This window comes from Panthera onca, chromosome F1 (assembly GCF_046562875.1).
Source record: "Panthera onca isolate mPanOnc1 chromosome F1, mPanOnc1 haplotype 2, whole genome shotgun sequence".
Classification (NCBI taxonomy): Eukaryota; Metazoa; Chordata; class Mammalia; order Carnivora; family Felidae; genus Panthera; species Panthera onca.
In genome coordinates this window covers 30176371-30203513 of record NC_138355.1, presented here as the reverse complement: position 1 = coordinate 30203513, position 27143 = coordinate 30176371, and the positions used below count along the sequence as shown (strand labels likewise).

General features: G+C 35.1%; 1 protein-coding gene across 3 annotated transcripts in view; it reads left to right on the top strand.

Moving 5' to 3' along the window:
* XPR1 (xenotropic and polytropic retrovirus receptor 1) overlaps positions 1–27143 on the top strand; it is a 218207-nt gene that overhangs the window by 9952 nt on the left and 181112 nt on the right. Inside the window, exons 1-4 of one of the 3 annotated variants that reach the window (XM_060643801.3) lie at positions 6417–6575; positions 8777–8853; positions 12650–12768; positions 18186–18237. In XM_060643801.3, the coding sequence (XP_060499784.2) occupies positions 18198–18237 (40 nt within the window). In that variant the 5' untranslated portion in view covers positions 6417–6575; positions 8777–8853; positions 12650–12768; positions 18186–18197. Of the gene's footprint in view, positions 1–6416; positions 6576–8776; positions 8854–12646; positions 12769–18185; positions 18238–27143 lie in introns of those variants that run through there. The other 2 variants (XM_060643798.3, XM_060643796.3) reach the window with 2 other exon arrangements.

Sequence of the window (27143 nt, the reverse complement as noted above, 5' to 3'; positions counted from 1 at the left end):
ATAGATTGGGGAAATTGAGTCTTAGAGCCATTGAGTAATTGATTATGTTGATACTGCTAATTGTGGATAGCCTTCTTTTAATTCTTATTACTACCTTTGGAAAAATAAATAAGTTCCTTTATTTATACATATATAGAGTTTGATGTGGTCTGACCTATTCTTTTTAACGTTTATTTATTTTTGAGACAGAGGGAGGACAGAGTATGAACGGGGGAGGGTCAGAGAGAGGGAGACACAGAATCGGAAGCAGGCTCCAGGCTCTGAGCTGTCAGCACAGAGCCCGACGCGGGGCTTGAACTCACGGACCGCGAGATCATGACCTGAGCTGAAGTCGGATGCTTAACCGACTGAGCCACCCAGGCGCCCCTGGTCTGACCTATTCTTGAGCATCTGCTAAAGTAATGGCTGGTCTATTTTCAGTCCTAGGTCTCAGTCTGCACGTTTTGGAGGTAGTAGAGTGTGGTCTGGAGGCCAGAGTTAATTTATATTTTCCTCAAGATTATCAGGGTAACTATTATTAGATAGGCAGCTGGTAAATAGAGGACCTTATGAAGATGAGGCCATAAGAAAAAGATAAGATATTAGTAATAAGAGTAAAAAGAGGAAGATAAAGTGGGCATAGCTGTTGTATGCTGCAGTTGTGGCATTTGGCTTCCAGATGATAGATCATGGAATGTTAATTATCCCCGTAAGGAATTTCTGAGATTATTTAGCCCAATTCCCTTTTTTACTTAATGGGAAATGAGGTTTAGAGAGGTTAAGTGATTCAGGGTTACATGACTTGGTTAGTGGCTGAGTTAACACAATTACCCTGATTCACTTTATTGCTTATTATTTTGCCTTGTATGCTAGTATGTTCAAAATGCGTAGAGAACAAACTCTAAACCATACTGCCTAGCTCATATTCCAGCTCCACAGTTTACTAGATGAGAGACCTCAGGCAAGTCACTTAACCACTCTGTGCTTCAGTTTCCTCATCTGTAAAATAGGGATAATAATAGTAGTTCTAGGTCTTTGGGAGGATTAAAGGAGTTAAAATATAGAAAGTGCTTAGAACAATGCCTGGCACATAGTAAGAGCTATATATTTGTTATAAAAATTATTTCTCCTCTGGAGAGCTCAATGGTATTAATGTTGTATAAACTGAGCCTTAAAATTTGTCACTCTGGGCTTGCCCAATTCAAGTTTTCTTGGAAAATGGCTTTGTTGATTTTAGCCATTACTCCTGTTACCTGTGATATTTATATCAATAATTAATGAATGAATTAATGTTAAATATTAATATTTATATTAAAAATGGTCCTTAACCTTTTTATATATAGTAAGAAAACCACCTAAGAACAATTATGTGGTTTTGAAATAAATTCCCTGTTCACTTGTAAATTAGACATTATTTAAGTTATAGGCTGTATTTTTTTTTTTTTTTTAGTTGAGGTGAAATTCACATGTGTATTCTTAAGTATAACCAAATAGCTTGAGTGAATTGTTGGGAGTTTTTAGAGGATATCTACTTTTAGTTCTTTTCAGTTTTTTAATGAAAATTTAATTTCTAATACTAGAATTGGTTTTAGAGTTGAGAAAGACCTTCTCAAGCTCTCTGTTTTATAGATGAATAAATTGAGGTAGAGAGGCCAAGATTATGTGGTCAGAGTCTTGAAACTAGCTGATAGGAGAGCCTGGGATAAGAATATTGGCTTCCTGCTCACCAATGTACATTGCTGAGGCGTATCACTGCTGTATAAACATTTAATTTTTTTTTTAATTTTTGAGAGAGAGCATGAGCAGGGGAGGGGCAGAGGAAAAGGGAGAGAGAATCTCAAGCAGGCTCCACATGGGGGGTAATCTAGGCAGACAGAATAATACTAGGCAAAGGCATAAATAGGTGGAAGTATCTAAGCATATTAATGAAATCTGGTTTAGTGGATATGTTGGAGAACTAATGGAGTGAGGTTGGAAGGGTGGACTGGGAGGGATCAAGGGGTGAAGGGATGAGTACCTTGCTGAGTTTAAACACTTCCTGGGTGTGAAACATCAAGGATTTTAAAGAAGAGGTTAGTGGAGAGGGATCAGTGCAAAGTGAAATGTATAATTTAGATCTTGGAAGATGTATTGGAGAGAATAAGACCAAAGACAGGAAAACCAAACAGTATAGCTGAAAATATTGAGGGCTTGAATAGTAGCTTAATTAATCAATTTTAGTGTGTATTTTTCCCATATTTTAATACCAAAATCAGGATATGTCTTATAATTAATGTTGTGTTGTAGGTTAATTTGCAGATACATTTTTCATTTTTAGAAGCACATAAAATAATGGTGTATATTACTATTAATTACTATTAATGGTGTATATTACATCTTAGATTTGATAAAATTTGATAGTAATGATATATAATTTTACTTAATGCTTACTGTGTATATGTCAGGCAGAGTAATAGATACCTGTCAACATCAAGCATCTGGCAGTGTCTACCATGTTTAGCAACTTTTTAATTTTTTTAATTTTTGTTTTTAAGGGAGACAGTAAGCGAGTGTGGGAGGGGCAGAGAGAGGGAGAGAGAGAATTCTAAGTGGGCTCTGTGCATGAAGCTTGATCTCATGACCCTAAGATCATGACCTGAGCTGAAATCAAGAGTCAGATGCCTAACTGAATGAGCCACCCAAGCGCCCCTAGCAACTTCTTTTTTAAATTACTGAAAGTGACCAAAAGGCCATGGGATCTATCTGGGATGTCATTAAAGGTTGAGAAAGAAATTTATAAGAGCATGGTTGAAGAATGAATGCAGAAAATAAGAAAAGTTCATGTTTGTCCCCACAGAATGTGGCTAGAGCTCTAGAAATAAATTACTTTGATATCAATTTAGTGTTTTCTTATTCTTTTGTTTAGTCAGTGAATGCAGATTTAGTTCTTTTTTTAGTTTTAGGTAATAAACTCAAATGTGATCAGTGAGATATATTGAGATATATTGAGATATATCTTTCTGTTGTTTTTCAAATGTTTTTATAATAGTAGATAACAAAAGTGTTAATGAGCAGGTTAGTTACCACTTCTAATCACAGATTTCATACATCTTTTTATAAACCTTTCTTTTTGAGTTGAATATATTTGTTTGAAATAGGAGTTTTGAAATATAAGTACTTCAAATTATACTGCCATTAGATATTTGCTAGAGAGGGCTGCAAAATGTTTTCTCTAGAATTTGTTTGGTTAGTATCATGGACTTTGAACAGTTCTGTTCTTGATAGATGGAGAAATTAGAAAGTACATTGCTTTAGAGACCACTGAAACTGAAGTTATTATAATAATCCTGTGAGCTTGGGCAAGTCATTTAGCCTTTCCGTGTTACAGTATTCTCATCCTTAAATTGGACATGATAATAGTGCCTACTTTAGAGGATCATATGAAATTAACTGAATTAATAATTGGAAAGCACTTAGTACATATGTGTGGTAAGTAATAATACTACGTGTAGTAAGTGTTGTATGTATATTAGCCATTATTACATATCTATCTCTAGTGGTTTGAAACTAACAGTTGAGCAGTTTCCTAGTTGATTTTATTCTTTTAATTTTTATGTATTTATTTATGTATTTATGTATTTATTTGGGGGGGGGGGCAGAGGGAGAGGGAGAGAAAGAATCTTAAGCAGGCTCCATGTCCAGTGCGGAGTCCCACCTGGGGTTCAATCTCACAACGATGATATCATGACCTGAGCCGAAATCAAGAGCAGGTCACTCAACTGACTGGGCCATCCAAGTGCCCTCTAATTTATTTATTCTTGAGACAACTTGGGGAAGGGAATCAGTGAAACTCTAACTGGGAAAAAACAACTTAGATATTGCTTATTCATTTGTTGGATAAATGGAAGATGAAAGAAGTTTACCTTTTTAAAAAAGCCTGATATTTCACAGAACACAAAGTTTTTGTTGTTACTTGTTGATGGTTATTCCTGAGATAAAAAGATTAATTTAAACATTTTTGACAGTTTCTTTAGTTTTTGGGATAGAAGAAAAACTGGGAAGAAAGCTGGTAACTTTTTTTTCTTTCACTCTTTTGTTATGAAGCCTTAGTAGAATTGATTTATAAACATACAGTATTAGAGAAAAAAAATATTTTAGGGAAAGAAATGATCAAATGCAGTATTTTGAAATTCTCCTTTAACCTTTGTTTCATTTTAGAGACTATTATTTAACATGGTGGGTTTTATGTAAGGAACACTTATTAATAAACCATTATTTAACCAGCTTTAATTACAATGATTTAAAATTTTTAATGATATCAGTGATTATTAATAATAATTTAATGCATATTTTGTGAACCTGCCATGCTAAACACAGAATATCCCATTAAAGTAACAACCTCCTTACAAATGGTGAAATTTGCAAACATACACAATATTTTAGTAGTTGGATCATTTTATTATCATTAATATTTGAAATTAAATAAAAATATCATTGGTAGGCATAAAGTAATACTATTAAACATTTTTTAATGCATCACTTTCTAGTGCTTAGCACAGTGATTTATTGTGTAGGTGCCTCAATATTCATTTTATAAGGAGTGAAGGAGGGAAGAATTCAATATAAAGTTTTAAACCTAGGGAAACTGGTAGAGGATAGCTACCTTTGGGAATGGTAAACTCATGAAATTAGATCTTAAATATGCTGATTTCATGTGTGAGATGTCTGTGTGTAGAGAAGGAGCTAGGATTTGAAAAATGGTATTAAGAGATAAGATTATTATAATTGAGATAGTAATTAAAGAATTCACTAAGGGAAAGTATGTAAGGCAAAAAAGTAAAGATGCAAACAGAGGAAGTCTTGGAAAATACATTGTTACAAGACTGGAGATGTAGAGATAAATGGGTTATTAGCAGTGATATGCTCTGTGGACAGGTCAGTAAGAATGAGAATTAAGAATAGGCCTTGGGGGGGTGCCTGGGTGGCTGAGTCAGTTAAAGTGCCCGACTTCTGCTCGGGTCAGGATCTTGTGGTTCAAGAGATTGAGCCCTGCGTCAGGCTCTGTGCTGACAGCTCAGAGCCTGGAGCCTGCTTCAGATTCTTATCTCCCTCTCTATCTGCCCCTCCCCTGCTCTCTTCCTCTCTCAAAAATAAATAAACATTAAAAAAGAAAAAGAATAGGCTTTGGATGTGACAAAGGGAGCTTATTGGTGGATTCTGAATATAAATTGTGTTTTGCAAACTATCTTCCAGGTTTTAAGAGGTTAAAGTCATTGAGACAACCTGTATGTACTTACCATTTGAGAAATTTGGCTACTAAATTATGGAAAGAGCCTAAATGTCCATCAACTGACAAATAGGTAAAGAAGATGTGGTTTATATATACAATAGAATACTACTTGGCAATGAGAAAGAATGAAATTTGGCCATTTGTAGCAATGTAGACAGAACTGGAGGGTATTATGCTAAGTGAATAAGTGAAGTAAGTCAGTCAGAGAAAGACATACCATATGTTTTCACTCGTATGTGGATCCTGAGAAACTTAACAGAAGACCGTAGGGGAGAGGAAGGGGGAAAAAGTTACAGAGAGGGAGGGAGGAAAACCATAAGAGACTCTTAAATACTGAGAACAAACTGAGGATTGATGGGGGGTGGGGAAGAGGGGAAAGTAGGTGATGGGCATTGAGGAGGGCACCTGTTGTGATGAGCACTGGGTGTTGTATGGAAACCAATTTGACAATAGATTATAATTAATATTAAAAAAAAAAAGAAATTTGGCTACTAACAGAGTGAGGAAAATAACTTTGAGGACCAAGTAGGATAAAGCAAAATGTTCTTTGAGGATTTATGAAATCTGTTCATATATGAAGACAGTAGAGGAAGTAGCTTTAATTTTATCTAAATTTTTGGCTTAATTGCATTTCCCTCATTTATTGTCTGTGAGGCCTTTACAAAGTTTTTTCTCTGAACCTCAGTTTTCTTGTGTGTAATATGAGGATAGTACCTACCTTTCAAGGTTATTGTGAGAATTATATGTAATAATATATGAAAGTACCAGCAAGAGCCTGATCTATAGAAGATACTCTTCAGTAAAGTAGAGCTGTTAATTTCTGTCATTATTAAAAATAAGCCACTGAAGTAACTTTTACTCATTTATTCAACAGACATTTTAGGGTGTTAGTACTTAATTTAAGAAGACTCTCTTTAAGTGTCATGAAATTTCTTGGAAACCAAATGATGGTAGCTGGACTTGTAGAATCCATTGCTTGATGGGGTGCCTGGGTGGCTCACTTGGTTAGGTATCCGGCTCTTGTCAGTCAGGTCATGATCTCAGGGTTTGTGAGATTGAACCCTGCATGGGGCTCTGCGCTGACAGCATGGAGCCAGCTTGGGATTCTCTCTCTCTCTTTTTTTGCCCTGCCCCCCTTGCCCTCTCTCTCCTTCTCTCTCAAAATAAATAAATAAACTTAAAAATAAAAAAGAATTCGTTGCTTGAGAAACTACCTTTTGACAAAATGAATTACTGTGTTTCATAGATTCTAGGATGTACACTGCCTTGTTCACTATCCAACACCTTTGAAATTGGGATTCATCTTACAGATGTCATAGTTTAATTGGTAATGCTTTTCTTTCTTAATGATTCATAAGATAATGGTGTGTTTTAACAATTGATAATGTCTTAGACTCAATGAAATATGGTAGTATTTTATTAAGTACAAATGTATTTTGATTAGTAGTATTTTTTTTTGTGGGAAATGTTATTCAGCCTCCAGAGAATACCCAATTTATTAAGGTTTTGTGGTACTGAAATTGAAGCTGTGAAGTGGTCTGAGACCGATAGATTAGAAACCATTTTGGGGGCACCTAGCTGGCTCACTTAGAAGAACATGCTACCCTTGATCTTGGGTTTTGAGTTCAAGCCCCACATTGGGTGTAGAGATTACTTAAAAAAAAAGAAAGAAAGAAACCATGTTTATAATTTTTATAGACATTGGAAACAGTATTGCAGTATTGCAGAGCTTTTGGATTCCTTTTTGTTTTTGTTCAGTTAAACTGGCAAACTGTTACTAAGAGCAAACGTGAGAATTTTATGTTGTGATAACTATTATTTTTGGGCAGAAATCTAACATGTTTTACCAACCTGTATAAAACTTACATGTTAAAGAGAGCTGGAAGCCAAAAGCATTAAGAACTTTTCTTGTGTCTAGTAAATAAAAATGGTTTGAATTTTGTGTAGAGATAAAAGATAATGAAAATTGAGAAAACTAAGGAAGGACTTTGCATTTTGATAGTTCATGAAACTAGAACTGCTATAAAAGCTCAAAAAAATAATAGCTAACACTTAAAAAAATTAACTGATGTGCTGATTCGGACACTTAGGTTTTGTGTTACAAAGTCTGTGAAGTTTACCAGTATATTTTAAATTTGTACTATGCTAGATGCTGTGGCCTATAAAAATTGAGGTGAGGTTGCTCTCTGCCCTCAGAATTTACAGCTGTTACCACAATAAATGTAAGAATGAGACATATAGATTTAATTAGTTAGAAGAGAGCATTTGTTATCAGCTTTATTTTATCGTCAGAATAGCATCCTTAGACAAGGAAGATGCTGATTTATTCTGTCAGACCTGCTTCAGGTTAAAAGTGTGGCTGTATGCCTTCTCAAGGGTATTCATTGTGAGTTAAATTACAATGTTGGTGGCTTTGATATATGGGAATGCAATTTTGCTTATTATTGCTAAATAAATCACTTGCTTGAAATTGTCATAAGTTTTCTTTCCATTATTTGGTATATGTATAGGGATAAGCATCTTAGCTACTTTGATCAAGATGAGCAGAAGATGTTGGTTATGATCTAATAACATGTACATTCTGTGATATAAAAATGTTTTTTGAATCTACCTCATGTATTGATTATCTATATAGCCCAAAACTTAGTAGCTTAAAACAATAATAAACATTTATCTCATGTTGTTTCTGTGTGTCCGGAGTTTGGAAGCAGCTTAACTGGGTTGTTCTGGCTCAGGGTATTGTGTGAAGTTGCAGTCAAGATGTCAGCTGGGGTTGCAGTTATCTCAAGGCTGGATTGGGGCTGGGGGATCCAATTCTAGGATAGCTAACTCTGGTGATTTGCAAATTTGTGCTTTTTTTCAGAAGGCCTCAGTTCTTTACCATTCAGAACTCACCATAGGGCTGCCTTTTTTTTTTTTTTTTAAAGTCTGGCTTCCCTCAGAGTAGATAATCCAAGAGAGAGTAAAATGAAAACCACAGAGTCTTTTATGACTTAGCCCTGGAAACAGTATTCTGTCATTTATGCAATATTCTATTGTTTATATAGGTCAGCTGTATTTTGTATGGGAGGGGTTGCACAAGAACATTACTACCGGGAGGAAAGAATCCTTTGGAAGATTCATCTTTGGAAGAATCATCTCAGAGGCTAGGTCCCTCACTTGATATAAAAATCTAATGGTAGTAAAGTTTTAGAAATAAAAGAATATCAGAAAATTGAGTTGCCAAAATTGGAAGTAAATCTTAGAAAATAAGGTTTCATTTGAAATAGCGGGCTGTGTGTCTTTTTCTCAAGCGTGGATTATAGAATGTACAAAACTTGGGTGGGATACTTTAGTAACCTGAGTTTCAGATCTCAGTGGTAAAATGAGAATCACGTTTACATTAAGGAGTTAAAGCTCTGTGTTTCATAAAATTAGAGTTAAAGTAGTGTGTTTAAAATATTCAAAATGATATGTGATAGTAGGCATTTAAATGTAACTATGATTGCTTTTATTATTGATCGATATTTGTGGCCATCATTTCCTCAGCCCTCATGTGTACTCAACCCAATCTAATCTAGCTTCTGCCTGATCACTCTTCTGAAACCATTGATTGATGGTCACAGGTGAGCTCCTGATCCTCAGATCTAATAACCTCCTCTTAGTCTTCTCTTTCTTTTTGATCTCTAAGCAGCTTTTTATTTTTCTTTCCTTTAACTTAAGGTTATATTTTTTTAAATCTTACATATGGATAGTTTCAGATATAGGCTCTGAAGTAGAAAGAGTGTAGGCATTCCAGCGTTAGCTATTTTTCTTTATAATTCAGTTGCAGCATTCCAATTAGATAGGTAGATGGATAGATAACATTCCAATTAGACAGAATAGACATCTATATTCACCATCCTGCTCAAGATACAGAAAAATTATGAGTATTATGCACCCTTCCTTGATTGTTGTTTTGCTTAGCTCAGATGTTTGTTTTCTTTTTAAGTTATTTTTCAGCTTGAGACATAATCGACATAACACTGTAAGTTTAAGGTGTACAACATAATGATTTAATACATTGATATATTGTAAAATGATTATTTCCATAGCATTAACTAACACCTCTATCCCATCACATAATTACCATTTCTTTTTTGTGGTGAGAACATTTAAGGTCTACTCTCTTCACAACTTTCAAGTATCCAATAAAATATTATTAGCTATAATCACCATGCTGTACATTAGATCCTCAGAATTTATTAACCTTATAACTGGTAGTTTGTGCCTTTAACTGATATCCTCTCATCCTCCCCCCCCCCCCATCATAACCACTACTCTATTTGCTGTTTTTCTTTTTTTTTTTTTTATCCATTCATCTGTTAACCCTTAGGTTGTTTCCATGCCTTATATTGTGAATAAATGCTGCACTGAACATGGGGGTGCAGATATCTCTTCTCTAAGCAACTTTTGATAATTTTTAATATCTCTTCTTTCTTTTTTCATTGTTACATTAGTTTCAGGTGTACAATATAGTGACTTGACAACTCTACACATTAGGCTATGCTCACCACAAGTGTATCTACAATCTGTCACCATACAGCACTATTACAATACCATTGACTAATATCTCTTCCTTCCTGAAATGCTCCTTTAATTTTTGTGGCACTGTGTGTGTGTGTGTGTATATATATCTGATTTTTTTCTCATTGTCTTGTCTGCTGCTTTGTATTCCAAAAGATTATGTCCTTGGCCCACTTCTCACTTTCTGAGAAATTATATTTACCTACAGTTTAGGCAGTTTCTTTTTTATTTTAAGTAGGTTCCATGCCCAGCGTGGGGCTCAGACTCATGACCAAGAGTAGCATACTCTACCTCTACCGACTGAGCCAGCCAGGCACCCCAAGCTTAGGCAGTTTCCTGTCACCTTTATGTAGGTGATTCCCAGTTCTTAACCACTAGCTCTGACCTGTCTTTTAAATTGTATATCTCTGAGGTGCCTGGGTGGCTCAGTCAGTTAAGTGTCTGGCTCTTGATTTTGGCTCAGGTCATGATCTCAGGGTTTGTGGGATTGAGTCCTATGTCAGGCTCTGTGCTGACAGTGTGGAGCCTATTTGGGATTCTCTGTCTCCTCTTTCTCTACCCTTCCCCCCACTTGCACTCTCTCTCTCTCTCTCTCTCTCTCTCTCTCAAAACAAATGAATAAACATTAAAAAAATAAACTGTAGATCTCTGTTTTCATCTGTCTGCTAACTATCTCAGTTTTTCTGTAGATACCAAAGTGGTTTGTCATCCAATCTCTTTTATCTTTTTTTGCTCATGGTTTTTCTTTGGTGTTTTTCCAGGTCAGTTAATAGTGTCACTAATCATCCTTCTTTTTACCTGGGCTCAAAATTTTGAAGATCTTTAATTCCCTTAGTTCATGTTTAATGTTTCTTTTTTGCTTCTTGATTTTTGCTTCTTGGTGTCCTCCTCTTTCCCATATTTCACCTATTTTTTCGGCCCCCTATTGCGACTGCCTTAGACTTTCAATATGCTTTGCTCATTTTTTAAAACGTATTTAATATATTGTGTTATAATTTATTTATGTGACTTCTTGTTTGAGTCATCATTATTTTCTTTATGGCATAATGTACAGAGTAGACATCCAATAAACATTGAATGAATAAAGCATGGTAACTTCCTTAATGATGATATTAATAATCTATAAATATGGTGCACCTCTTTTATACAAGTACAAGCACGGTGGCTAATACCCATACTTTATAGTCATATGGGGACCAAGTGACACAGATAAATAATTAAAATATAAGGTGGAAATATTAAGTGCTATAAATGGTTTCAAATAGAGTACTACAGGATTTCAGAGGAGAGAGTGATGATTTCCAGCTGGAAAAATCAGGACAATGAATAAAAGAGGTTAAATTTGATCTAGACCTTGAAAAATGGTTAAGATTTGGAAGTTAGGTTTAGAAGATGTGGGTAGGGTGGGGGATTGTAGTAGAGAGAGTAGTTGTAAACAAAGGCAAAGATGGAAGAAATATTGAAGTTCCTAAAATGAGTAATAAGTAATTCATTTTGGCTTTAGGGTTAGATTGTGAAAGTGAAAGTGATTTTCTTCAGTTTGGAATATAAGCCTAGAAAGATAGTTTGAACCATCCTGGGTGCCTTAGAGGCCAGCAGAGGATTATGGGCTTTATTTTATAACCATTGGGAAATCCTTGTAAGTTTTTAAGCAGGAGAATCAGACTGGTGCTTTGGGAATATTGATAAGGAAGCAGGAGTTGTAAGATGTTTTAGAGAGATGGAAATCTCTAAGTTGGTAAACCAGGTCAGAGTTCACTGTAATAGTGTAGGTAAAAGGATACAGGAGATATGTAAATGAGGTTGTGGTAGTGGCATTGAATGAACCAGATCATTAAACTCATCGGTGAAAAGAAGGAGAATATAGGAATGTTAACTCCACTAGGACAGGGATTTTTATTTTCCTCATGATGTATTCTAAGTGTTTAGAGCAGTGCCTGGCACATAGCAGGTACTCAATAAGTATTTGTTGAATGAGTGATAACTGAGATTGTGAATCTCTGTGATTTGGATACTGGCAATGACATTAAAAGAAATACAGAACATGAGAAGAGCATGTTTTGGGAAGAAATGAATTGAACTTTGAACATTCTGAGTTTGTGTTAGCAGACATGTGTCTGAAGATACAGATTTGGGAGATATCTACATAGAAATAGTAAAAGCCATGTCCGTGAATATCAGAATATATTAGTGCAGTAACTTATAAATGTGAATATTCCAAATTAGTTCTTCCTATTTTATAATATATATTTTATACATTTAATAATTGAAATTATAATTTAATGTAACAACTTTTGCATAGTGAACTGCCTTTTGCTGATGGGGTGCTTTTAAATTCCATGAAAATTATGAGTCGTGCATAATCCTAATATACTGTAGATTTTGGATTAAGTATGTACAAAAGTACATTAATTTTAAACTTTAATATATTAGATTATAAGAATTTGTGTAAGTTTTTGTTGACTTTACAGATTATTTTTATCATCAAAAACAGAGTTAGGTTAGTTTATTTCTATTTGAGGATAGAAATGAAGATTCATTAGATGGTGATTCTTTGTATAGGACATATGAGAATGTTGGATGCCCTCTTGAGGTATATAACATGATTTACAGAACTGTCCTTAATACTTTAATATCATGAAAACATGACTGACTTCTAGATGATGAGACAAAGAAACCATGTCATATGTACCTGACTTGCACATTACTCACAGACTACCCAGTATTTCTGGTGAAAAAAACTAAAAAGGGAATGCAAAAAGAGGAAGCAGAAACTGAAAAAGAAATCATTGTAGAATATTTCTGGGGTGCTATAAATCAGCTCATGATGTCTGTGTTTGTTTGTTTTTAAAGTAGGCTTCATGCCCAGCACAGAGTCCAACGTGGGGCTTGAACTCACCACCGGGATCAAGACCTGAGTTGAGATCAAGATTCCGATGCTTAACTGACTGGGCCAATTGGGCGCCCCTCATGATGTACATATTTTGAAGAATATATCAAAATTTTGTTATTCAGGAGTTCCATTTAGAAAAATTTTTGGATTAAAAAAGTCTGATGTAAATTTTATCTAATTATTAAACACTGTTAACAGGGAATATGACTGTTTTAAAGGTTTATAACAAATAATCCCTTTCCCTTCCTCTTTAAATGCCTGTGTTTATTTTATTGCTTATTAATCAATAATTAAATTCCAATGTGCTGACTTTGAGTGAATATTGAAGCCAATGAGAACAACATAGGTTATTTAATTGATGGAGTTGATAATATTTGTAGTATATATTTGAGGCTAATGGTGAGTTGATAGGAAGTAGAAATTTTTCTAGTTTCTGATCTGAGTTTGTGGAAAGGCCTGTGAGATTGCCTGTGCTTTGGAGAGGAGATTAATGATGATCTACGGGTTATTAAAAATTAACAACATAAGAAATTTGTATTGGCAGTATTATTGAACACACGTTAGGTTTGAACTATAACCTATTTTGTGCAATAGATATATATCTTACAGAAAGTTTAAGTAATATAATTTACTTAAAGCTATGCAAACTGGGATTTCCATGTATTTTCTTAGGAGTCTGTAGGTTATGAGAATTAAAAATATAGTATGTTTATGACAGTGATTTTCTAAAAATATAATAGTATAGTCTAGATCATCTAGATGACCATCTTATAAACTGGTAAATGCCGGGAGTTGCAGTGCCTGTGTTTATGCTTGTTTGGTCATGTTGGCTCCAGGTAGAATACTGTACTACTACTACAAGACTGAGGCATATCTAATACATAAATGATGTATTCATGTCCAAATAGTAGATGGCCAAATGATGCTACAGCCCACTGTATGATGTAAGTTTTGCGGTAGTTTGCAAAGGATTAACTAACATTGTTTCAGTATCTTTTATGTTCTAAGTGTTCTTCATTTATAATCATGAATTATAATTAATATAAGGATTTGTGTTTTAAGAGTTTTTAATTCTCATAATAGACCTGTGAGGTATGTGAGATTACTCTGTTTTGCAGATGAAGACACTGATATACAGAGAGGTTAATTTTCCCAAGGTTACACACCTCTTAAGTGGTAGAGTTGGTTTTCATATGCATCGTCTGACTCCATAGCTCCTAGTCACTGTATTATGCTCCCTCATAGTAGAGAGAGGTACTAGGAGCATTATATCACATCTAATAGTCATATGGGTATTCCAAATTCAGAAGAACAGGTATAATGACAGCATTGTATTCATGTTGCCAGTTGAGATTTTGTTTTAGCAAACATATTTTTTTCCTGTCACATTAATGTTGTTGGTTGAATAGTATTGGTTTTGTTGTTGTGTTTGGATTTAATTTGTAAGATTTTACTGTTATATGAGTTCTTATAAGCACTAACAGAGTTTGGTTTTAATATATTTTATAACCTAACAAAAATAATTTAACAGATTACCTTAGAGATGCTGATATAAAAGATTGTTTTGAATCCTTTGGAAATCAAAGAAATCTCTTGTAATGCACATGAATGTGTATTGATTTTAGTGTACAAATTCGGAGTTGTATATAAAGTACTGGATTTCTTTAAAGTAAAACAGCATAAATCGAGGAAACTCTTTGAATATGTTGTTTTGTGTATTTGGATTCTGCTCCTAACCTAGGCAAATGCTCTCATATCGTAGATAACAATCTATAGTTATAATTAATATAGACATTACTTTGTAGGCTCTTCCCCCTCGTAGTTCCTAATTGGGGCTATTCTCCTGTCACAGGAATAGAAAGGTATCCTGGTTTTTTTTAACGTTTATTTTTGAGACAGAGAGAGACACAGAGTGTGAACAGGGGAGGGGCAGAGAGAGAGGGAGACACAGAATCTGAAACAGGCTCCAGGCTCCGAGCTGTCAGCACAGAGCCCTACGCGGGGCTCGAACTCACACACAGAGTGTGAACAGGGGAGGGGCAGAGAGAGAGGGAGACACAGAATCTGAAACAGGCTCCAGGCTCCGAGCTGTCAGCACAGAGCCTGACGCGGGGCTCGAACTCACAGACCGTGAGATCATGACCTGAGCCGAAGTCGGACGCTTAACCGACTGAGCCACCCAGGTGCCCCAAAGGTATCCTGTTTATGGAGTTCTCTAGAGACTTATTACAATAAAAAACTTAGAAGGTCTCTTATTCAAGGGAAAACTGAAGTAGTAAGAAGCAAAAATAATTGTCTCTGATTTTACCCAGAATTGTTTTGATTGAAATGAAATTGTGACTGAGATTTACAATCAAAATGAAGGCTATCATCATTTTTCTCTTTATAACATTTTAATTGTCTTTTAAAAACTTAATTTGGTAAGCTTTCCTTTTGCAAATTTAATTCATTTTCGTCACTAAGGTACTACTTGGTATGCATTTTCAGTGTGCTTTGTTCATGTTTAAAGTAATTTTCTCCAAAGAAGAAATCTTTTGAGTTCAAGAACTATTTATTGAGCTTCTATGGTGTAGTAGCCACTATGCTAGTCGTTAATGGTTTATTTGCTTCCTGATAGCATCATTTAATTTTGGTATACATGCCTGTTATACTCCAGAAGTAGAAAAACTTCATTCAGATATTTGAGTCTCTAGTATTACCTGCTGTTATGATAGATTTAATTCCATAAGTATTCTCTGGCTGGATGTGTGTTCCTTACATTTTTCTAGTTAGAGAGTTACTTTGCTCTAAGCAATCTATTAATTTACTCTCTTAAAATATCTGATGGAAGACTGTAACATAACCACCACTCTGCACTTGTGTAAGACTTTAATATAAAATTCTAATCCAAACTGGGGCACTTGGGTGGCTCAGTCGGCTAAGCGACTGACTTCGGCTCAGGTCTTGATCTCATAGTTTGTGAATTCGAGCCCTGCATCAGGCTCTGTGCTGACAGCTCAGAGCCTAGAGCCTGCTTCGGATTCTGTGTCTCCATCTCTGTCTATCCCTCCCCCACTCACGCTCTGTCTCTCCTTCAAAAATAAATAAGCATTAAAAAAAAATTAAAAAATCCTAATCCCCACTGACATAAAGTCTTTCTGATGTTTGATAAAATCTTCTGGACTAACTTCTTTTTTTAGGTTAGAAGTTAGTGGTTCCTGAGACATCTGAAATTGTAAAGAATATAATGAATTGATATAAATTTTTCTTAAAAGAAATTCCATACCTTTGTCATACTCAGGGCTTTTGTACACAAATAAGTTTAAGAATTAGTGGTCAGTAAAGATGAGGCTGAGCTTCAAATGCAATTTTAGAAAAGTTGTGGCCCAGTAATGAAGATTTTGTAAAAAAGGTTTTTGTTTACATGTTTTCTGTCACTACTTCTGACCAGTTCTTTCTTCTGACACCAACTGGGTATCTAGTAACTTAGTTCAATTCTGACACTAAATATCCAGACCCCATGGGCAAAGGCATAGTCCCACAAAACTACTCTCACTTGAGATACCAGCTATAAGTGGGGTACCCAGGATACCCACACTTCTGTCTGGCTGACTACAAATCTTTGGCCATTGGTGATTGAACTCAATCCCCAGCCATTCTCTCTTCCTCAGAGATTTGGGGGTGGTGCTGAAAGTTTTCGCCCTCTAATCACATTAATCAGGCTGTTGGCTTTTCTGGGGACCAGCCCCCATCCTGAAGCTATATCAGAGCCATTCCCCATTCCTCCCCCACCCCCCATGAGCTATCTCATTAGTACACAAAAGAATAGATTCCAAAGGTTTTCAGAGCTTTATGCCAGGCCTGAAACAAACAGCAAATATTTTTTATTATACCACAATTACATTACTATTGTAACTCAAATTTTATATAGTAAATCTTACTGAATATTACAGATTTAAACATGTATGATGTTAAAATTTTTATGTATAGGGGTGCCTGGGTGGCTCAGTCAGTTAAGTGTTCCAGTTTGGTTCAGGTCATAATCTCATAAGCCCTGCGTCGGGCTCTGTGCTGACAGCTCAGAGCCTGGAGCCTGTTTCAGATTCTGTCTCCCTCTCTCTCTGCCTCTCCCCTGCTCATGCTTTGTCTCTCTGTCTCTTCCAAAAATAAGCATTAAAAAATTAAAAATTTGTAAGTATAATTTCCCTACAAAAATTTTTATAAAACATAGGTTAAAATTAACAAAAATGAATTAAAGTTGTTAATTTTCCTTGCTTCACTGGAAATCTTTTTTACTGTATCTTGTCAGGCTTGGTTAGTAATAGAACTAACAGGTTGGTGACTGGTATAAAGCATATGGTAAATTCACCTGGGAAGAATACAATTTACTAGACTTGAATACAGAATGGGTCACCCTCAAGGTTTATTTCTTCTTTTGGGGGGTTTTATATGCTTTAGTGACTCTAGGGCAGTGGTTCTGGGCAGGGGGTCAAGGCATGTTGATTTTGTGTCCCATGGGACATTTGGCAGTGTCTGGAGACATTTTTGGTTGTCACAAAGCTTTGATGGAGACATTGCTATTGGTATCTAGATGAGTCTACTGGGTCTCTAGATGGCAGGGATAGTACTAAAAATCTTGTGCACAGAACTGTCTCCCTGCCCCCAACAAATTATCTGACTCCAAATGTCAATTGTTGAGGAATGCTGGAGGCCACTTTGGGTGACCACCAAAAGTTAGATTGCATTTAAAGCTTTGAAGCTTTGGAACTGGATAAAGCCACCTGTTTATGAATGGCTCGTCAGCACTGGAGCTTTATCCACTTGATTGATTCTACTATTTTGATAGGTATAGTGAAGTACTTTTCAGTCCTGGCCCAGACCACTGATTGGGAGACCAAACTGCAACTATCCAAATTACCTAAATATGGTTGGTAGTTAATTCACTGGTTTGGGAAAAAAAAAATAAACCTGTAACTGATATGGAGGACTTTCCAAACCTCCACTGAAGAATATTTGTATCTAAGATAAAAAGAATTCTGGAGATTGTCTACATAGCAGTATGAATGTACTTGACACTAGTGAATTGTTCACTTGAAAATGATGCTGAATTTTATGTTACATTTGTTACTATAATTTAAAAAAATTGTATCTAGTGTTTTATATTTTCTTAAGCAGTGTTCCATGTATTTCTCAAGGACCATTGTTCTATCACCATTTTCTTGAAGTCAAGAGAGTTTATGATCTCTCAGGAGATTTTTTATTCTTTTCCAAATGGCCTTTAATTTTTAAAATGTATATATTAGCCATTTTCTTAAAGATTGGACAATACTGGATTAATATGAAAGTATAATATTTGGGTTTTAACTTTATTAAAGTTAATTGAAGTATTTTATTAAATTTTCAATTTAGGGAATCATGTAGTCATTATCTGGATATTGAAAAAGAGGTAACTGTTTAGCTTCAAATGCTTTTAGTGTAAAGATTACTTGTGATTTCATGAACTTTTCTTTTTTCTAATAGGCTTTCAAGGATATGCTGTATTCAGCTCAGGATCAGGCACCTTCTGTGGAGGGTAAGATGCATTAATCCCTGTTATAGTCACATAAAACCCCTTTTAAAGGGAAGATATTTTAAACTGAATAGTATAAAACTAATATATCCAGCCCTATTATATAGATCTTTTATGCTTTTTAAAAATGTATTTTATGATTACTTTATATTTCAATCAAACCTTTTTGTTTGTTTAGCTTACATTTATCCTATGATGGATCTCTTAGTATCTTCTTAAATCACCTTAGCATTGTGAATCACAGATACACAATCTGTTTGGTTTAAAGTCAAAGTTTTTATTTGTGTCATTCCTGCTCCCTCCAGTGTATTTTATAGCAGCCTTTATGAGTCCTTAATCCGTAATTAGTCTGAGCAACATAGTTTTTACTTTATATTTATGCCATGTCTTTAGATGTGGATTAGTAGAAAAAAACTACATATATGTGTGTGTAAGTGATATAAGAATGTATATGTATGCACGTGCGCAGCTCGGCTGCCATAAAATCACTGACCTAAGGACAATAGTTATCTCTCTCCAATTATCTTTATTGATCTTTTCTGTTACTTCAGCTTCTGCTCACCAGCTCATTCTTTATGGGTTTAACCTTTGATAGGTTTGGAGAGTTGTAATTTAAAGTTGTAAGAGTTCTTGTGTCATTAAATAACTGAACTAATTCAACAGTTTCTTGAGGGAGTGTTCCCTCTGAGGCTGAGTAATCTTTTAAGATTTTATACCACATTTTTCAGAAGAGATGTATGTAAAAAAGTATATGGCAAGCAATGAGAAAGAATGAGATCTGTCCATTTGTAGCAGCATGGATGGAACTGGAGAGTGTTATGCTAAGTGAAATAAGTCAGTCAGAGAAAGACAGATACCATATGTTTTCACTCATACGTGGATCCTCAGAAACTTAACAGAAGACCATGGGGAGGGGAAGGGGAAAAAAGTTACAGACAGGGAAGGAGGCAAACCATAAGAGACTCTTAAATACTGAGAACAAACTGAGGGTTGATGGGAGGGTGGGGGAGAGGGGAAAGTGGGTGATGGGCATTGAGGAGGGCACCTGTTGGATGAGCACTTGGTGTTGTATGGAAACCAATTTGACAATAAATTATATATATAAAAACATAAGTAAATAAATATTTGAAAAAAAAGTATATGCCAAGAATAATCTAGAGTGTGTACAGATTAATATGTTTTATGAGATACCAAACTGAAATTCTATGAAGTCATTCTAGTGACAAACTTTTGGAGGCTCATTTTTACAACATGTGACAGATGCTGAAGTTGTTTAATAAAACTATAGATCTATAATTAAAAATCTCATTTCTTTAATGACATAGAAATTCACATCTTTCATCTCTAGCCATTCTGAATTCAAAATGTGCTTCCTTTTAACATCTTGAAATCTTACCAGGGTATTGGCACTTAGGTATTATTAGTTTTATAATATGTCACTGAATTTTGGATTATAATATATTTAATATATTTAATTTTCTAATGTTTAATGGAAAACACTGAAGATTTATCACAATGTTTAGTTCTCTATTGGGTTATTATTTCCTATTTTATGTGTCTTAAAGAGTACATCTCAAAGTATTTTAAGAATGTAATAAAAATGAAATTACATGGAAGTTTAACTGATTTCTTCATTCTGTTTAATTTGCTTTACTATTGGTTCTTTTAATTTTATTCCCAAGGTCATGCTACTTATCTTTAGTTCGCCTTTTCTTTTCTTTTCTTTTCCTTTTCTTTTTAAGTTTTACCATCCATTTTGTAACAAACATATTTTGACAGGTATTGGAAGTTCTGGTGATCTTTATTTATCCCTTCATGGTGGCTCATGTTGCTCGTAATCTTCATACACTTTTAGCTGTTATTAGAGAAAAACTGAATTCTATGAAAGTATGCTAAAATGACAAATACTTACAGTTAAAAGAACTTTTTTTAATATCATCATCCAGAGGCATTAACTTCTTTGGATCCTGTTTTAAAGGGAGTATTGTAGGCTGATCATGCAGATGTCTGTGCTACTTTCACAAGGGAAATATTCCATACTGGTTTATTCTTTCTACTCACATTGAAACCATGTAATTTTTATTTTCTTAAAATGAATTTTTCTGTTTTGAGATACTTGAGAATTGAAGATATTGAAAAGTGGTTTAAAGAAATGCTGTTCTGTGTGGTATTGAGGTTAGAAAATGTTATTAAAGTTACTATCATTTTGTCTAATTTGATTCCAGTACTATATTAATTTACTATATTTATATGGTATTAAATTTGAATGTTTGTTTTGTTGTTTGTTTATTTATTTAGAGAGAGAGAGCACATGCATGGCAGAGAGAGAATCCCAAGCTGTCAGTATGGAGCCCCATGTGAGGCTCAAATCTCACCAACCGTGAGATTATGACCTGAGCCAAAATCAAGGGTCAGACAAACCACCCAGGCACCTTCTTTGTTTTTTTTTTTTTTTCCTTTCCTTTTCCTTTCCTTTTCCTTTTCCTTTTCCTTTTCCTTTTCCTTTTCCTTTTCCTTTGTCTTTCTCTTTCTCTTTTTCTTTTTTGAGAGAGAGAGAGAGAGAGAGAGAGAGAGAATGCAAGCAGGGGAGAGGGGCAGAGGGAGAGAGAGAGAATCTTAAGCAGGCTTCATGCTCAGTTTAGAGCCTGATGTGGAGCTCTATCCCACAACTCTAGGATCATGACCTGAGCTGAAATCTAGAGTTGGATGCTCAACTGACTGAGCCAACCAGGTGCCCCCCAAATTTTAACATTTTTAAAGGCAAAAATGTTTGCTAGGACTTGATTATCTTTTTGAACATTGTCTTTTTCTTTTCATTCTCTTTGTTTTCTACACCTTAAGTTTTTAGTAGGCTTAAAACTTTTGGTACCAGTGAGCAAGTTTTTTTTTGTTTTTTTTTAATCTTAAAACTGAAGAATACCATAGTATACCATAAGTTGGTACTTCTCAAATCTGCTATATGCGTAATTCAGTTTACCACTGTTTGTTTGTCTTGTTTTATGAGTACTGATACTTGGTTCCCATCTCAGACCAATTAAAATAGGATCTGGGAGTGAAGCCCAGGCATTGGTGGTTTTACACTCTCCCGAGTGATTCTAATAATAACCAAAGTTGAGAACCCCTGCCATAAATCTTAAATAATTTTTGATCAATACTGTTAATGCTAATTTCTTTTAAATAGTAAGTAGGTTTATAGACTTCTTAAGTTCATTGATATTTTGATTATTCTATGAGAATATGGGAGTATTTTTTTGTTTAAAGCATCCAGAGGACATTGATATTTTTAAAAATGTTTATTGAATTGAATCTAAGTAATAGCTGTACTGATTACATATGTTAAGTGGTAAAACATAACATCATTATTAAAACTAAACATTTTTGTTGACTTGTTATATTAGATGAGGTATAGTAAAATAAGTAGCTTCCTCACATTTCATGTTACTTTTGTTTAAGGTAGAATGGATTTATAATTATAGTCAAAGAACAGTGACTTGAATGGATTTTGTAAGAGTGAAGTGGTTTATTTGATGAAATGCTTAGAATATGAAAGTGTTAATAAGAAGTTGACCACAGACGCAGTTTTTTGTACTAGTGAATTATTTTCTTCCAACTTTGTAAGACATTTCAAGATAGTGCCTTTACTTTTCATTAATAAAGTGGGCTTTTTCCTCATTTAAAAATAAACCAACCAAACAAAATAATTTCTTTTTTTTTCATATTTTTAAGTAATTTTTTAAAAATTTACATCCAAGTTAGTTAGTATATAGTACAACAGTGATTTCAGGAGTAGATTCCTTAATGCCCCTTACCTATTTAGCCCATCCCCCCTCCCACAACCCCTCCAGTAAACCTCTGTTTATTCTACATATTTAAGAGTCTCTTATGTTTTGTCCCCTTCCCTGTTTTTATATTATTTTTGCTTCCCTTCCCTTATGTTCATCTGTTTTGTATCTTAATGTCCCCATATGGTGAACTCATATATTTTTGTCTTTCTCTGACTAATTTTGCTTAGCATAATACCCTCTAGCTCCATCCACATAGTTGCAAATGGCAAGATTTCATTCTTTTTGATTGCCAAGTAATACTCCATTGTGTGTGTGTGTGTGTGTGTGTGTGTGTGTGTGTGTGTGTGTGTGTATGCTACATCTTCTTTATCCATTCATCATCTATTGATGGACACTTGGACTCTTTCCATACTTTGGCTGTTGTTGATAGTGCTACTATAAACATTGGGGTGCATGTGCCCCTTCGAAATAGCATACCTGTATCCCTTGGATAAATACCTAGCAGTGCAATTGCTGGGTCATAGGGTAGTTATATTTTTAATTTTTTGAGGAACCTCCATACTGTTTTCCAGAGTGGCTGCAACAGTTTGCATTCCCACCAGCAGTGCAAAAGAGATCCTCTTTCTCTGCATCCTTGCCAATATCTGTTGTTGCCTGAGTTGTTAATGTTAGCCATTCTGACAAGTATGAGGTGGTATCTCATTGTGGTTTTGATTTGTATTTCCCTGATGATGAGTGATGTGGAGCATTTTTCATGTGTCGGTTGGCCATCTGGATGTCTTCTTTGGAGAAGTGTCTATTCATGTCTTTTGCCCATTTCTTCACTGGATTATTTGTTTTTTGGGTGTTGAGTTTAATAAGTTCTTTATAGACTTTCGATACTAACCCTTTAACTGATATTTTATTTGAAAATATCTTCTCCCTTTCTGTCCATTGTCATTTAGTTTTGCTGATTGTTTCCTTCGCTGTGCAGAAGCTTTTTATTTTGATGAGGTCCCAATGTTCATTTTTGCTTTTGTTTCCCTTGCTGCAGCCAAGGTCAGAGAGGTTTTTGCCTGCTTTCTCCTCGAGGATTTTGATGGCTTCCTGTCTTACATTTAGGTCTTTTATCCATTTTGAGTTTATTTTTCTGTATGGTGTAAGAAAGTGGTCCAGGTTCATTCTTCTGCATGTCGCTGTCCAGTGTTCCCAGCACCACTTGCTGAAGAGACTGTCTGTTCCATTGGATATTGTTTCCTGCTTTGTCAAAGATTAGTTGGCCATACATTTGTGGATCCATTTCTGGGTTCTCTATTCTGTCCCACTGATTTGAGTGTCTGTTTTTGTGCCAGTACCATACCGTCTTGATGATTACAGCTTTGTAATACAACTTGGAAGTCCGGGATTTTGATGCCTCCTGCTTTGGTTTTCTTTTTCAAGATTGCTTTGGCTATTCGGGGTCTTTCCTGGTTCCATACAAATTTTAAGATTGTTTGTTCTAGCTCTGTTAAGAATGCTGGTGTAATTTTGATACCGATTGCATTGAATATGTAGATTGCTTTGGGTAATATTGACATTTTCATAAAAATATTTGTTCTTCCTGTGCAAGAACATGGAATATTTTCCCATTTTTTTTGTGTTTTCTTCAATTTCTTTCATAAGCTTTCTATAGTTTTCAGTTTATAGATTTTTCACCTCTTTGGTTAGATTTATTCCTAGGTATTTTATGGCTTTTGATGCAATTGTAAATGGGATTGATTCCTTGATTTCTCTTTCTGTTGCTTCATTATTGGTATATAGGAATGCAACTGATTTCTGTGTGTTGATTTTATATCCTGAAACTTTGCTGAATTCATGGATCAGTCCTAGCAGTTTTTTGTTGGAATCTTTTGAGTTTTCCATGTAGAGTATCATGTCATCTGCGAAGAATTAAAGTTTGACCTCCTCATGGCTGATTTGGATGCCTTTTATTTCTTTGTGTTGTCTGATTGCTGAGGCTAAGACTTCTAACACTATGTTGAATAATAGTGGTGAGAGTGGACATCCCTGCCTTCTTCCTGACCTTAGGGAAAAAGATCTCAGTTTTCCCCCCAAAATAATTTCAATGCATTAAGAAATCAAGACATGTTCACTTAAAGTTATTTTTTTTACTCAAATAAGTAGATATGCAGATTTATGGTATTTTGCTTCATTCATCTTTTGAGAGTGAATTTCATGGATGATATATACATTGATTTTTGGAAAATAAAGGGTCTCTTTTTATTTAAAATAGATTTCTTATTAGGGCACCTGGGTGGCTCATTTGGTTAAGCATCTGGTTTCAGTTCAGGTCATGATCTAGCAGTTCATGAATTTGAGCCCCCTGTTGAGCTCTGTGCTGACAGTGTGGAGCCTGCTTGAGATTCTCTCTCTCCCTCCCTCTCTGCCCCTCCCCTGCTCTCTCTCTCTCTCTGTCTCTCTCTCTCTCTCTCTCAAAATAAATAAATAAAACAAGTTTTAAAATAGATGTCATGTAATTAGGAAATGCTCATATTCTGAAGTAATATACATTAAGAAAGCTTAAGGACTTATTTTCAAGCATTCCTTATCAACTTGTATTTAATCTACTCTTCTGTGTATTATTATCTACTCTTCTGTGTAATCTCTATTATTTTGATAAATATTTACATTTGGAAATATTATATGACTGAAAAAGTGACGAAATTCTATGTTAAAGTTTATACATTTTATTGGTTTTTATTTTTTTTTTTAATGTTTATTTTTGAGAGAGAAAGAGAGCATGAGCAGGGAAGGGGCAGAGAGAGAGGGGAACAGAGGATTCAAAGTGGGCCCTGCACTGACAACGGAGAGCCTAATGTGGGGCTCAAAGTCACAAACCATTGAGATCATGACCTGAGCTGAAGTCAGACGCTCAATCGACTGAGCCATCTAGGCGCCCCTTATTGGTTTTTAAATAATGGCATAAATAATTAGAGCATTTTACTATTTAAAATTTTTTTTCTGCAGAAAGACTTGTAGAGCAGCATAGCATGACAGTAGAATGAGAATATTAAAGTTATAGAATTGTGGATTTTTTTTAGTGTAGAGAACAGATACTCAGAATCCTTGGGATTAATCTTTAATGGAGTAGTATTTTAGGAATGTTTGGAAAGTGATGATAAAAACCTTTAAACTGTATTGTATTTTTACAGTTCCTGCTGCCAGTGAGGTTTTGGTTATTTGGGACAGATTAAATGAAACTGCCAACTCATGGTTCCCCAACAGTGAATTAGTGACACCTTCATAATCGGGATTGTTTTGAGACAAAATAATTTAGTATACATGTGAAAATAGACCTCTTAATTGCAATACCCATCTGACATAGTCAGATTTTCAATGATAGAGAACAAGTAGTAAATATAAATTGACACATTTTTTACTTTTTCTCTCATGCTTCCCCCCCCCCCCCCCATTTGGTATCTCAGTGACTTTATGGAATTAATCTACTTGGGTAAATATTTATACCTTTTTTGGGGGAAACTTCCCTCTTCTCCAGGGCACATTAAAAATTCTTCCTTCCTTTCTTTCTTTCTTTCTTTCTTTCTTTCTTTCTTTCTTTCTTAAGTTTATTTATTTATTTTGAGAGAGAGCATGCCAGCGGTGGAGGGGCAGAGAGAGAGAGGAAGAGAGAGAGAATCCTGAGCAGGCTCCGCACTGTCAGTGCAGAGCCCAGCGTGGGGCTCAAACTCAGGAACTGTAAGATCATGACCTGAGCTGAAGTCAAGAGTCAAACACTTATTCAATTGAGCCACCTAGGCATCCCCAGGGTACTTTTGATTTATATAATTTATATATGTACAAATTTATATACTGTTCATATAACTTATATGCCATATTAATCTGTTTTTACTCTGAATTAATTTCAAGTACAGTTTCAGACTTTGACATTCTCTTTTTAAAATTACTGTCTTTCCTTTAGAAGCATTAATGTTTTCTACTTTTTAATTGTGATGGCAAAATATGAGAACCTGATGGTAAACCTAGGTCACAGAAATAACAGATCATTGACATTTCTAACTGAAAGGGACTTTAAAATATCATTTTGCCTCACCCCCATTTTAGATTTGTGTGATCTGAGACCTGCTAATGTTGCATGGCTCAATAAGGACAATCAGGATTACAGATGCTGTATGTGCCGACAAAGGGAGAATTCCAGAGATTAAACTAATATTGAATATAAAAATGATTTTTTATATTCTTTTCATTTTTATTTAAAAGATGTCTTTGAATAAAATTTTTAATTGGATATTATTTTGACCCTCTGTATTTTAAAAGGTGTATGAAGTGTTGCCTTGAATAATACTGAACTATTTGACTTGTTGGGAAAAAGCTATTTGTATCTTTCAAGAAATGTCTCTTTACTCATTTTTATTGTTGTTGTTACTCCACATCGTTCCCAGAAGTACTGGGGAAGATTTATAGAATTAGATAAAATATATTAGATAACAGTAGTTATAGAGGTTAGAATAAGGGGAGAATTAAGATAGAATAGTGAGGAGCACCTAGGTAGATCAGTTGGTTAAGCATCCAACTCTTGATTTTGGTCATGATTTCACATTTTGTGAATTCAAGCCCCATGTCAGGCTTGGGGCAGCATGGAGCCTGCTTAGGATTCTCTCTCTCTCTCTCTCTCTCTCTCTCTCTGTCTCTGTCTCTCTCTCTCCCCCTCTCTCCCCCTCTCTCTCCCCCTCTCTCTCCCCCTCTCTCTCCCCCTCTCTCTCCCCCTCTCTCTCCCCCTCTCTCTCCCCCTCTCTCTCCCCCTCTCCCTCTCCCTCTCCCTCTCCCTCTCCCTCTCCCTTTCTCCCTCCCTCCCTCCCTCCCTCCCCCCTCCCTTGCTCATGCTCTCTCTGTCTCAAAATAAATAAACATTAAGAAAAAAAAGAATAGTGAGATAAAGCTCTAGTAAATTTAGTGTATAAACTAGATATTGTAAAGATCCTGGGATAGGAAAAGAACATCAGGTAAAAACTAAGGAAATCTGTGTACATTATAGATCTTAGTTTGTAATAATGTATCAGTAGTGGTTTATTAATTGTAACAAATGTACCATAGGCATGTAAGATATTAATGATGAAACTTGTGGGGTATATATGAGAACTTTCTGGA